Source organism: Anomaloglossus baeobatrachus, chromosome 5 (assembly GCF_048569485.1).
Source record: "Anomaloglossus baeobatrachus isolate aAnoBae1 chromosome 5, aAnoBae1.hap1, whole genome shotgun sequence".
Lineage (NCBI taxonomy): Eukaryota > Metazoa > Chordata > Amphibia > Anura > Aromobatidae > Anomaloglossus > Anomaloglossus baeobatrachus.
In genome coordinates, this window is record NC_134357.1 from 23,092,956 (window position 1) to 23,105,289 (window position 12,334).

The following is a 12,334-nucleotide window of genomic DNA, read 5'->3' on the forward strand; positions in this document are numbered from 1 at the left end:
GAACCCCCCCCCCCACCTGTACTGTCCCATTATACCTGATGCTGTAGTTCTGTCACACTTAATTGAGATGTAGAAGAATCAATTGAATCCTAGAGTTATTCGTGAAAAAAGAAGGGAATTTTGTTACTTACCGTAAATTCCTTTTCTTCTAGCTCCTATTGGGAGACCCAGACGATTGGGTGTATAGTACTGCCTCCGGAGGCCACACAAAGCATTACACTAAAAAGTGTAAGGCCCCTCCCCTTCTGGCTATACACCCCCAGTGGGATCACTGGCTCACCAGTTTTAGTGCAAAAGCAAGAAGGAGGAAAGCCAATAACTGGTTTAAACAAATTCACTCCGAAGTAACATCGGAGAACTGAAAACCATTAAACATGAACAACATGTGTATCCGAAAAACAACCAAAAATCCCGAAGGACAACAGGGCGGGTGCTGGGTCTCCCAATAGGAGCTAGAAGAAAAGGAATTTACGGTAAGTAACAAAATTCCCTTCTTCTTCGGCGCTCCATTGGGAGACCCAGACGATTGGGACGTCCAAAAGCTGTCCCTGGGTGGGTAAAGAAATACCTCATGTTAGAGCTGCAAAGACAGCCCTCCCCTACGGGGAGGCAACTGCCGCCTGCAGGACTCTTCTACCTAGGCCGGCGTCCGCCGAAGCATAGGTATGCACCTGATAATGTTTGGTGAAAGTGTGCAGACTCGACCAGGTAGCTGCCTGGCACACCTGTTGAGCCGTAGCCTGGTGTCGTAATGCCCAGGACGCACCCACGGCTCTGGTAGAATGGGCCTTCAGCCCTGATGGAACCGGAAGCCCAGCAGAACGGTAGGCTTCAAGAATTGGTTCTTTGATCCATCGAGCCAGGGTGGCTTTGGAAGCCTGCGACCCTTTGCGCTTACCAGCGACAAGGACAAAGAGTGCATCCGAGCGGCGCAGGGGCGCCGTGCGGGAAATGTAGATTCTGAGTGCTCTCACCAGATCCAACAAATGTAAATCCTTTTCATACCGATGAACTGCATGCGGATAAAAGGAAGGCAAGGAGATATCCTGATTAAGATGAAAAGAGGATACCACCTTAGGGAGAAACTCCTGAATGGGGCGCAGCACTACCTTGTCCTGGTGGAACACCAGGAAAGGAGCTTTGGATGACAGCGCTGCTAGTTCAGACACTCTCCGAAGAGACGTGACCGCCACCAGAAAGGCCACTTTCTGTGAGAGTCGCGAAAGTGACACATCCCTCAGAGGCTCGAAGGGCGGCTTCTGGAGAGCAACAAGGACCTTGTTTAGATCCCACGGATCTAACGGCCGCCTGTACGGAGGTACGATATGACAAACCCCCTGCAGGAACGTGCGCACCTGAGAAAGTCGTGCTAGACGCTTCTGAAAAAAAACACGGATAGTGCCGAGACTTGCCCTTTAAGGGAGCCGAGCGACAAGCCCTTTTCCAACCCAGATTGCAGGAAGGAAAGAACGACAGGTAACGCGAATGGCCAGGGGGATACTCCTTGTGCAGAGCACCAGGATAAGAAAATCTTCCACGTTCTGTGGTAGATCTTAGCAGACGTGGGCTTCCTGGCCTGTCTCATGGTGGCCACGACCCCTTGAGGTAATCCTGAAGACGCTAGGATCCAGGACTCAATGGCCACACAGTCAGGTTCAGGGCCGCAGAATTCCGATGGAAAAACGGCCCTTGGGACAGTAAGTCTGGACGGTCTGGTAGTGCCCACGGTTGGCCGACCGTGAGATGCCACAGATCCGGGTACCACGACCTCCTCGGCCAGTCTGGGGCGACGAGTATGACGCGGCCGCAATCGGATCTGATCTTGCGTAACACTCTGGGCAAGAGTGCCAGAGGTGGAAACACATAAGGGAGCCGGAACTGCGACCAATCTTGCACTAAGGCGTCTGCCGCCAGAGCTCTTTGATCGCGAGACCGCGCTATGAAGGTCGGGACCTTGTTGTTGTGTCGAGACGCCATTAGGTCGACGTCCGGCACCCCCCAGCGGCGGCAGATTTCCTGAAACACGTCCGGGTGAAGGGACCATTCCCCTGCGTCCATGCCCTGGCGACTGAGGAAGTCTGCTTCCCAGTTTTCTACGCCCGGGATGTGAACTGCTGATATGGTGGATGCTCTTTCCTCCACCCACATCAGAATCCGCCTGACTTCCTGGAAGGCTTGCCGACTGCGTGTCCCTCCTTGGTGGTTGATGTATGCCACCGCTGTGGAATTGTCCGACTGAATTCGGATCTGCTTTCCTTCCAGCCACTGCTGGAAGGCTAATAGGGCAAGATACACTGCCCTGATTTCCAGAACATTGATCTGAAGGGTGGACTCCTTGAGTCGGTGCCAGGTTTGACTTTGAAAAGTTGATGATCCACCCGAAAGTCTGGAGAGTCTCCAGCGCAACATTCAGGCTGTGTTGGCATGCCTCTTGAGAGGGTGCTTTGACAAGTAGATCGTCTAAGTAAGGGATCACCGAATGTCCCTGAGAATGCAAGACTGCTACCACTGCCGCCATGACCTTGGTGAAAACCCGTGGGGCTGTCGCCAGACCAAATGGCAGAGCTACGAACTGTAGATGGTCGTCTCCTATCACGAAACGTAGAAAACGTTGGTGCTCTGTAGCAATCGGCACGTGGAGATAAGCATCTTTGATGTCTATTGATGCAAGGAAATCTCCTTGAGACATTGAAGCAATGACGGAGCGGAGGGATTCCATCCGGAACCGCCTGGCGTTCACATGCTTGTTGAGCAGCTTTAGGTCCAGAACAGGACGAAACGAGCCGTCCTTTTTTGGAACCACAAAGAGATTGGAGTAAAAACCTTGCCCTTGTTCCTGTGAGGAACAGGGATCACCACTCCTTCTGCTTTTAGTGAGCACACCGCCTGCAGAAGGGCATCTGCTCGGTCGGGATGTGGGGAGGTTCTGAAGAACCGAGGCGGAGGATGAGAACTGAACTCTATCCTGTACCCGTGAGACAAAATGTCTGTTACCCACCGGTCTTTGACCTGTGGCAGCCAAATGTCGCAAAAGCGGGAGAGCCTGCCACCGACCGAGGATGCGTAGGGATGAGGCCGAAAGTCATGAGGCAGCCGCCTTGGAAGCGGTTCCTCCGGTTGCTTTCTTGGGGCGTGAGTGAGCCCGCCAGGAATCTGAGCTCCTTTGCTCCTTCTGAGTCCCTTTGGACGAGGAGAATTGGGTCTTGCCGGAGCCTCGAAAGGACCGAAACCTCGACTGCCACTTCCTCTGTTGAGGTTTGCTTGATCTGGGCTGGGGTAAGGAGGAGTCTTTACCCTTGGATTGTTTAATGATTTCAGCCAATTGTTCACCAAACAGTCTATCTACAGATAGTGGCAAGCTGGTTAAACATTTTTTGGAAGCAGAATCCGCTTTTCATTCCTTTAACCACAAGGCTCTGCGCAAAACCACAGAGTTGGCAGACGCTATTGAGGTACGGCTTGTAGAGTCCAGGACAGCGTTGATAGCGTAAGTCGCAAACGCAGACATTTGCGAGGTTAGGGACGCTACTCGCGGCACTGCTGGACGTATGATAGAGTCCACCTGTGCCAGACCAGCTGAAATAGCTTGGAGTGCCCACACGGCCGCGAATGCTGGAGCAAACGACGCGCTGATAGCTTCATAGACAGACTTTAACCAAAGGTCCATCTGTCTGTCATTGGCATCTTTAAGTGAAGCCCCATCCTCCACTGCAACTATGGATCTAGCCGCAAGCCTGGAGATTGGGGGGTCCACCTTTGGACACTGGGTCCAGCGTTTGACCACGTCAGGGGGAAAGGGATAACGTGTATCCTTAAGACGTTTGGAGAAACGCTTGTCTGGGTAAGCATGGTGTTTCTGGACTGATTCTCTGAAGTCAGCGTGGTCCAGAAAAGTACTCAGTTTAGGCTTGGGATACCTGAAATGGAACTTCTCCTGCTGTGCAGCTGCCTCCTCTGCAGAAGGGGCAGGGGGAGAAATTTCCAATAGACTATTGATGGCCGCTATAAGGTCATTTACCACGGCGTCACCATCAGGAGTATCCAGATTGAGAGCGGTTTCAGGATTAGACTCCTGATCACCCTCCTCTGTCTCATCATGTAGAGACTCTTCTCGCTGAGACCCTGATCCGCGTGATGACGTGGAGGGTCTCTCCCAGCGAGCACGCTTAGGCTGCCTGGGACTGTCATCTGAATCAGAGCCGTCAGGCTGAGATGCCTGGGACCCCCTTGAATCACGGATTAACTCCAAATGAGGAGGACCGGGGAACGTTGCCGCAGCAGTGTCCATGGTCTGAGTAACTGGCCTGGCCTGCAAGGTCTCTAGTATCTTTGTCATAGTGACAGACATTTTGTCAGCAAAAACTGCAAACTCTGTCCCCGTCACCGGGACAGGGTTCACCGGCGACTCTGCCTGGGCCACTACCACCATAGACTCCGGCTGACGAAGTGGCACAGGGACCGAACATTGCACACAATGGGGGTCATTGTAACCTGCCGGTAGATCAGCCCCACAAGCGGCACAAGCAGCGCTTACAGCCTGTGTCTTGGCACCCTTGCGTTTTGCGGATGACATGTTGTCGTCTCCTCAGAGCAAGATAGGGTATACAGCCAAGAAGCGACCTTACAGTGCAATATATATATACATATATATATGGTATAGAGAAAAAAGGTTCACCAAAATAACACTGTGGCACTAGTGGGGCCAGCACTAAAGTGCTGCTTACCGCCCGCTTAACGCGGGTGTGTGGTCGCCAGAAATCCCTTGTCTGGGTCTCCCAGAGCCTGTGTCCGTTCTCCAGCCAGACTGCATGTAGGAATGGCTGCCGGCGTCCTATGGAGAGGGGCGGGCCCTGGGTGTGTGCAGACAAAAAGCGGGAAACCTGCGTCCCCCTGTGCTCAGTGAGAGGGCTGGAGCATGTAAATAAGGCTCCAGCCCTCGGCGCTGATTAATCGTACAGCGTCTCTCCCTTGCCCTGATTGACAGGGTGGGGGCGGGAACGAAGCGGAGCTAGGCCGCAGAAGCCGGGGACTAAATTTATAAGCGACGCCGTCGTAAAAGCACGGTCGGCGCTAAGTCCCCGGCGCACTACAAGTCGCAGCCGCGCCGCCGCTCCAGGGGCGGCCGGCGCAGCAGTCCCCAACACATAAAGTCACTCAGACAAACTGTAGTGACTGTAACCCCAGCGCGCAGCGCTACTGTCCCCGGCGCACTAGCACACCCAGCAAGTCTGGAATGTGCGCGGCCTGTTTGGGACACAGAGTACCTGAATGTCGCAGGGCCTTGTCCCTGAACGGTACCCAGCTCCGTATCCAGCAGGTTCCATGGGTCTGTGGATGGAGCCCGGCCTCAGGGCTTGGGGGGCCGGTAAGATCCCACTTCCTCAGAGCCCCTCAGGGGGATGGGGAAGGAAAACAGCATGTGGGCTCCAGCCTCCGTACCCGCAATGGGTACCTCAACCTTAACAAACACCGCCGACATAAAGTGGGGTGAGAAGGGAGCATGCTGGGGACCCTAGTATGGGTCCTCTTTTCTTCCATCCGACATAGTCAGCAGCTGCTGCTGACTAAACAGTGGAGCTATGCGTGGATGTCTGACCTCCTTCGCACAAAGCAGAAAACTGGTGAGCCAGTGATCCCACTGGGGGTGTATAGCCAGAAGGGGAGGGGCCTTACACTTTTTAGTGTAATGCTTTGTGTGGCCTCCGGAGGCAGTACTATACACCCAATCGTCTGGGTCTCCCAATGGAGCGCCGAAGAAAAGAAAGACATCAAAGCCTAATTGAAAGGGGTAGGCTTTCTTTTTCCGAAATAGCGCCATTCCTTCCCCAGTTCTAAGAATATTTAATCTATATCCCCTCTGACCTCTTGTGTTGTGACTTTCGAGCCCTGCAGTGTTGCTGCATTCAGCTTACGCAGTTCCCTACGGAGGTTTCGTCGCTCACGCTCCACCTGGCAACACAAAGTGAAATGTAAGAAATCTTTGGCTTCATTGATCCTCTACGACTTTTGCCCGTCGTGGCTCTTACTTCTTGTAATGTCTCACTCAAATGTAGGGTTTGGTTTTCCAATAAAGATTTGTCGTTTTCCAACTTTGCAACAGCCTCCTGGAGGACCTCCAGCCTCCTTTGCAGGGAATCGTCATCCTTTGTGCTTTTGCCCTCCGCAGGTTTGGGGTCCTGTTTAGGAAAGCAAATGTTTAGTGAAATGTTTGCACCAGATTTCAGCTCCAAATTTGCACCTCCTGGCAGAAAACTGCACCGAAACAGCGTGAAAAAGAGAATTTTGTTTACTTACCGTAAATTCTTTTTCTTATAGTTCCGACATGGGAGACCCAGACCATGGGGTGTATAGCTTCTGCCTCCGGAGGACACACAAAGTACTACACTTAAAAGTGTAGCTCCTCCCTCCGAGCATATACACCCCCCGGATGACAAATCCAACCAGTTTAGTGCAAAAGCTGAAGGAGGACATCCACCCACAAGTAGAGATAGAGTAAAACCCGGAATAACCGGAACCTCTGTCTACAACAACAGCCGGTGAAAACACACGGAACAAGAAAGCTGCCAACAGGCAACAGGGAGGGTGCTGGGTCTCCCATGTCGGAACTATAAGAAAAAGAATTTACGGTAAGTAAACAAAATTCTCTTTTTCTTTATCGTTAGCCTGAAGGATGCGTCTGCCCAAGCTCGCATCTGCCGAAGCATGAGCATGCACTTGGTAGTGCTTCGAAAAGGTGTGCAGACTAGACCAAGTGGCAGCCTGACAGACCTGCTGAGCCGTAGCCTGGTGCCAGAAAGCCCAAGAGGCACCGACAGCTCTGGTCAAGTGCGCCTTAATCCCCGGCGGTGGAGGCACCTGAGAACATTGGTAGGCATCGGATATGGCCGACCTAATCCAACGAGCTAGGGTCGGTTTAGAAGCCGAGAGACCCTTGCGCTGACCCGTGGTTAGCACAAAAAGAGAGGTGCACCGCAGAAGAGCGGCGGTGCGTGACACATAGATCCGGAGCGCCCGCACCAAATCCAAAGTATGCAACGCTTTCTCAAAGCGATGCACAGGGGCCGGACAAAGGGAAGGCAATGAAATTTCCTGCTTAAGGTGGAAAGGAGACACCACCTTAGGGAGAAAGTCCGGAGTCGGACGGAGAACCACCTTGTCTTGGTGAAAAACCAAAAAGGGTGACTCCGAAGAGAGCGCAGCCAAATCAGAGACTCTCCTGAGAGATGTTATGGCCACCAGAAAGACCACTTTCTGTGAAAGTCGAAACAAAGGAACCTCCCTAAGAGGCTCAAAGGGGGGTTTCTGTAAGGCCGTGAGGACCAGATTAAGGTCCCAGGGATCCAAAGGCCGCCGGTAAGGAGGAATGATGTGAGATGCGCCCTGCATGAAGGTGCGCACCTGGGCCAGTCGGGCGATACGCCGCTGGAACAACACTGACAGAGCCGAGACCTGTCCCTTGAGGGAATTGAGGGATAGTCCTAGCTGCAGACCGGACTGTAGAAAGGACAGGATGGTTGGCAAAGAAAACGGCCAAGGAGCATGGCCGGAAGAGCGACACCAGGACAGGAAAATTCTCCAAGTCCTGTGGTAAATCCTGGCCGAGGAAGACTTCAGAGCCTGAGTCATAGTGGAGATGACCTCGGAAGGAATGCCCGAAGCCGTCAGGATCCAGGACTCAAGAGCCACGCCGTCAATCTGAGAGCCGCAGAATTCTGGCGGAAAAACGGACCTTGAGAGAGAAGGTCTGGGCGGTCCGGGAGGTGCCACGGCACCTCTACGGACAGACGGAGCAGGTCTGGGTACCAAGCTCGCCTGGGCCAGTCTGGAGCAATGATTATGGCCCGACGGCCCTCCATTCTGATCTTGCGCAGGACTCTGGGCAAGAGAGCTAGAGGGGGAAACACGTAGGCCAGACGGAACTGGGACCAATCCTGAACCAGCGCGTCCGCTGCCAAGGCCTGAGGATCGTGGGAACGAGCCACGTAAACCGGGACCTTGTTGTTGTGCCGGGATGCCATTAGATCCACTTCCGGAGTGCCCCACTTGCGGCAGATTGACCGGAACACTGCCAGATGCAGGGCCCACTCGCCGCTGTCCACGGTTTGACGGCTGAGATAATCTGCCTCCCAGTTTTCTACGCCTGGGATGTGGACTGCGGATATGGTGGACTTGGAGTCCTCCGTCCACTGAAGGATACGTTGAACTTCCAACATTGCTAGGCGGCTGCGAGTCCCGCCCTGGTGATTGATGTAGGCAACTGCTGTCGCGTTGTCCGACTGGACTCGAATGTGCTTGCCCGCCAACAGGTGGTGAAAGGCTACGAGAGCTAGGAGCACAGCTCTGATTTCCAGCACATTGATCGAGAGGGCTGATTCGGACGGAGTCCAAGTGCCCTGTGCTCGGTGGTGGAGAAATACTGCTCCCCAGCCGGAGAGACTGGCATCCGTGGTGAGGGTCACCCAGGACGGAGTCAGGAAGGAGCGTCCTTGAGACAGAAAGAGGGGCCGAAGCCACCACTGAAGAGAGCTCCTGGTCTGTGGCGACAGAGCCACTAGCCTGTGCAAGGAAGAGGTCCGCTTGTCCCAAAAGCGGAAAATGTCCAGCTGCAGAGGGCGCAGATGGAACTGGGCAAAGGGAACCGCTTCCATTGACGCCACCATCTGACCCAGCACCTGCATGAGGTGCCTGATGGAATGACGGCGGGGCTTCAACAGAGAACGCACCGCCAGATGAAGGGACTGCTGTTTGACTAAGGGCAGCTTCACAAGTGCCGGCAGAGTCTCGAATTGCATCCCCAGGTACGTAAGTTTCTGGGTCGGGGACAGAGTGGACTTGGGCAGATTGACAAGCCACCCGAATTGAACAAGCGTGGCGAGAGTGAGTGAGACACTCCGCTGACAGTCTGCACTGGATGAAGCCTTGACTAGAAGGTCGTCCAGGTAAGGAATCACTGCCAACCCCTGGAGGTGCAGAACCGCAACCACTGCTGCCATGACCTTGGTGAATACACGAGGGGCCGTGGCTAACCCGAAGGGGAGAGCCACGAATTGGAAATGTTCCTCTCCGATTGCAAAACGTAGCCAACGCTGGTGTGAAACTGCAATTGGCACATGCAGATAGGTATCTCTGATGTCGACGGATGCTAGAAAATCTCCTTGGGTCATTGAGGCAATGACCGATCGCAGAGATTCCATGCGAAAGTGCCGCACCTGAACATGCTTGTTGAGAAGCTTGAGATCCAGGATGGGCCGGAAGGAACCGTCCTTCTTGGGGACTAGGAAGAGGTTTGAGTAGAAACCTCTGAACCGTTCCCGGGCGGGAACCGGTATAATTACTCCGTTGGCCTGCAAGGATGCTACGGCCTGAGAGAAGGCGGCTTTTGGAACAGGGGGGAGTGGACAGAAAAAATCTGTTTGGCGGGCTGGAAGAAAATTCTATCCTGTAGCCGTGGGAGATAATATCCCGCACCCACTGATCGGAGACGTGTTGAAACCACACGTCGCCAAAGTGGGAGAGCCTGCCACCGACCAAGGACGTTGCTGGCGCGGCCAGATAGTCAAGAGGAGGCTGCCTTAGTGGCAGCGGCTCCTCCGTTCTTCTGAGGACGCGGCTTCGTGCGCCAGCTGGGTTTTCGATCCTTGGCTGAGTTAGTGAACGAGGCTGAGGGCTTAGAGGAGGACCAGTTAGAGGAACGAAAGGAACGAAACCTCGACTGGTTCCTGCCCTGGACAGGTTTCCTGGTTTTAGTTTGTGGCAAGGAAGTACTCTTCCCGCCAGTAGCTTCCTTAATAATTTCATCCAGTTGTTCACCGAACAGCCGGGACCCAGCAAAGGGGAGCCCAGCAAGGTACTTCTTGGAAGAAGCGTCTGCTTTCCAGTCTCGAAGCCACAAGATCCTGCGGATCGCGAGGGAATTAGCGGAAGCCAGCGCCGTGCGGTGAGAAGCCTCCAAAATGGCAGACATGGCATAGGATGAAAAAGCCGAAGCCTGGGAAGTTAAGGCAACCATTTCGGGCATAGAATCCCTGGCGAGGGAATGTATCTCCGCCAGAGAAGCAGAGACTGCCTTAAGAGCCCACACTGCTGCAAAAGACGGGGAGAACGAGGCCCCTGCCGCCTAATATACAGATTTGGCCAGAAGGTCAACCCGGCGGTCAGTGGGATCCTTAAGTGAGGTGCCATCGGCCACAGATACAACTGTCCGGGCTGAGATTCTAGACACCGGAGGATCAACCTTTGGTGAATGAGCCCAGTCCTTGACCACTTCTGGTGGAAAGGGAAAACAGTCATCAGAACTACGCTTTGGGAAGCGTTTGTCAGGACAGGCCCTGGGCTTGGTCACAGCGGCCTGAAAACTGGAGTGGTTAAAAAACATACTCCTTGCTCTCTTAGGTGAGGTAAACTGGTGTTTTTCTACCAGAGAGGCTTGGTCCTCTGACACTGGTGGATTGAGGTCCAGAACGGAATTAATGGACGCAATCAAGTCACTAACATCCGCATCACCTTCAGATAGATCAATGGGGTACATAGAGGTAGCGTCCGAGCCCACAGTAAAGGCATCCTCCTCGCCCTGCAATTCAGCTCGTGAATCAGAGCCGTGGGACGAGGAAGGAGAAGAGTCCCTGCGTCTCCGTTTAGGAGGACGGGATCCGGGAACAGACAAAAAATCCTCTGTGAGCTCTACAGAGCAAGTCGGTCAGCAGAGTCTGGGACAGCTGTCCCATGGAGTCGGCAAAGGACTGGGAGATAGCTTTAGAAAACGATGCTACCCAAGCCGGGGGTTCAGCCACCGGGGCCGGAGCAGCCGGAGGGACCACTGGGGAGACTCCAGGCTGAGGCACCACCATGTTAGAGCAGGCATCACAATGTGGATATGTGCTCGGTTCAGACAGAATGAGCTGACATGCAGTGCATATAGAGTAAAGCATGCAGCCTTGCTCCTAGTGAGAGACATGCTGCTGAGGTGGAGGCTCTGCAGTAAGAATACACTCCTTTAGAATGACCCCCAGAGAGTGTATAATAAAGCCCACAACCAGAGGTTGTGGCTTACCAGACCGCTTTTTGTGTGCCCTCCGGATTCCACAGCTTGGACCCCCAGACAGATGCAGTAGCTGCAGCAGCCAGCGCCGATCAGTGTGTGAACGCTGATAAAATGGCGCCGGAGTGAGGAGGGGGGGGCGGGGTTTAGTCCAAGAGCGGGAACCGGAGGGCCAAGGAGAAATACAGGGGAGGGAAACATCTCCTCAGAGAGGAGTGTCCTCCCCTCTGCTGAACTGCCGGTGGGCGGCGCCGCACTGTTCCCCTGCATGACTGACATGCAGGGGCACTGAAAACGAAACTAGGCCACATCTGAAGCCGGGGCCTAGATTTTTCCATGCGGCCGACGAGCAGGCACCTTCGGCGTGGTTCTCAGGAAAAAAACAGAGAATCGGCCGGAAATCACAGCAAAGTGAAATAACACACTCTCCCCACAATAAATGTACAAGGGACCACTCAATAACGTCTCAACACTTAGCTTATGAGACGCAGGGCCAGGTCCCTGATGGGTGAGCGCTCCGTCCGGCAGGGGCCTGAAAGGGCTGCGGATGGAGACCGGTCTCCTGCAAAGCAGTGAGAACCGTGATGGCTCCCACTTCAAGCCAGAGCCTCAGGGGATGGTGAAGGAGCACGGCATGTAAGGCTCCAGCCTTGAAATCAACCTTAACAGCACCGCCGACACAGTGGGGTGAGAAGGGACATGCCAGGAGTCCAGATTGGACCCGCTTTTCTTCCAAATCTTTGAAATCAAAAATCAAAAATCAGATGAGAATGCATGTGTGTGTGTGACCTCCTGAACACAAAGCATTGAACTGGTTGGATTTGTCATCCGGGGGGTGTATATGCTCGGAGGGAGGAGCTACACTTTTTAGTGTAGTACTTTGTGTGTCCTCCGGAGGCAGAAGCTATACACCCCATGGTCTGGGTCTCCCATAAGGAACGATGAAGAAAAACAATTTTTTTTTCCATTTTTGGGCCAAGAGATGCAAATTTGGTGATGAAAGTTTTACACCACATTCTTGCACCCAATCTACATCTCCTGGCAGAAAAAAAAATAAATTGTATCCTACCGCATGCAGTAGTGATGCGTTGGTTTTTTTTGCCAGGAGGTGTAGATTGGGTGCAGGAGTATACTGTTGAAATTTCAGCACCAAATCTGCATCTTTTGGCAAAAAAAACAAACAAACAAAAATGCAGTTTTCTGCCAGGAGATGCAGGTATGTGAACTTAGTGACCTCACCTAAGGTGAGGTCTGACTTTACTGAGGTCACCAGAGGTCAGGTTACCTGCGATCACA

General features: G+C 53.4%; 1 protein-coding gene across 1 annotated transcript in view; it reads right to left on the reverse strand.

The window, feature by feature from the left end:
- LOC142310687 (uncharacterized) overlaps nt 1–12,334 on the reverse strand; it is an 80,799-nt gene that overhangs the window by 3,592 nt on the left and 64,873 nt on the right. The window contains exons 15-17 of the mRNA XM_075348268.1: nt 6,027–6,176; nt 5,863–5,949; nt 36–89 (exon numbers count right to left, since the gene is read on the reverse strand). Of these exons, the coding sequence (XP_075204383.1) occupies nt 36–89; nt 5,863–5,949; nt 6,027–6,176 (291 nt within the window). The remainder of the gene's footprint in view (nt 1–35; nt 90–5,862; nt 5,950–6,026; nt 6,177–12,334) is intronic.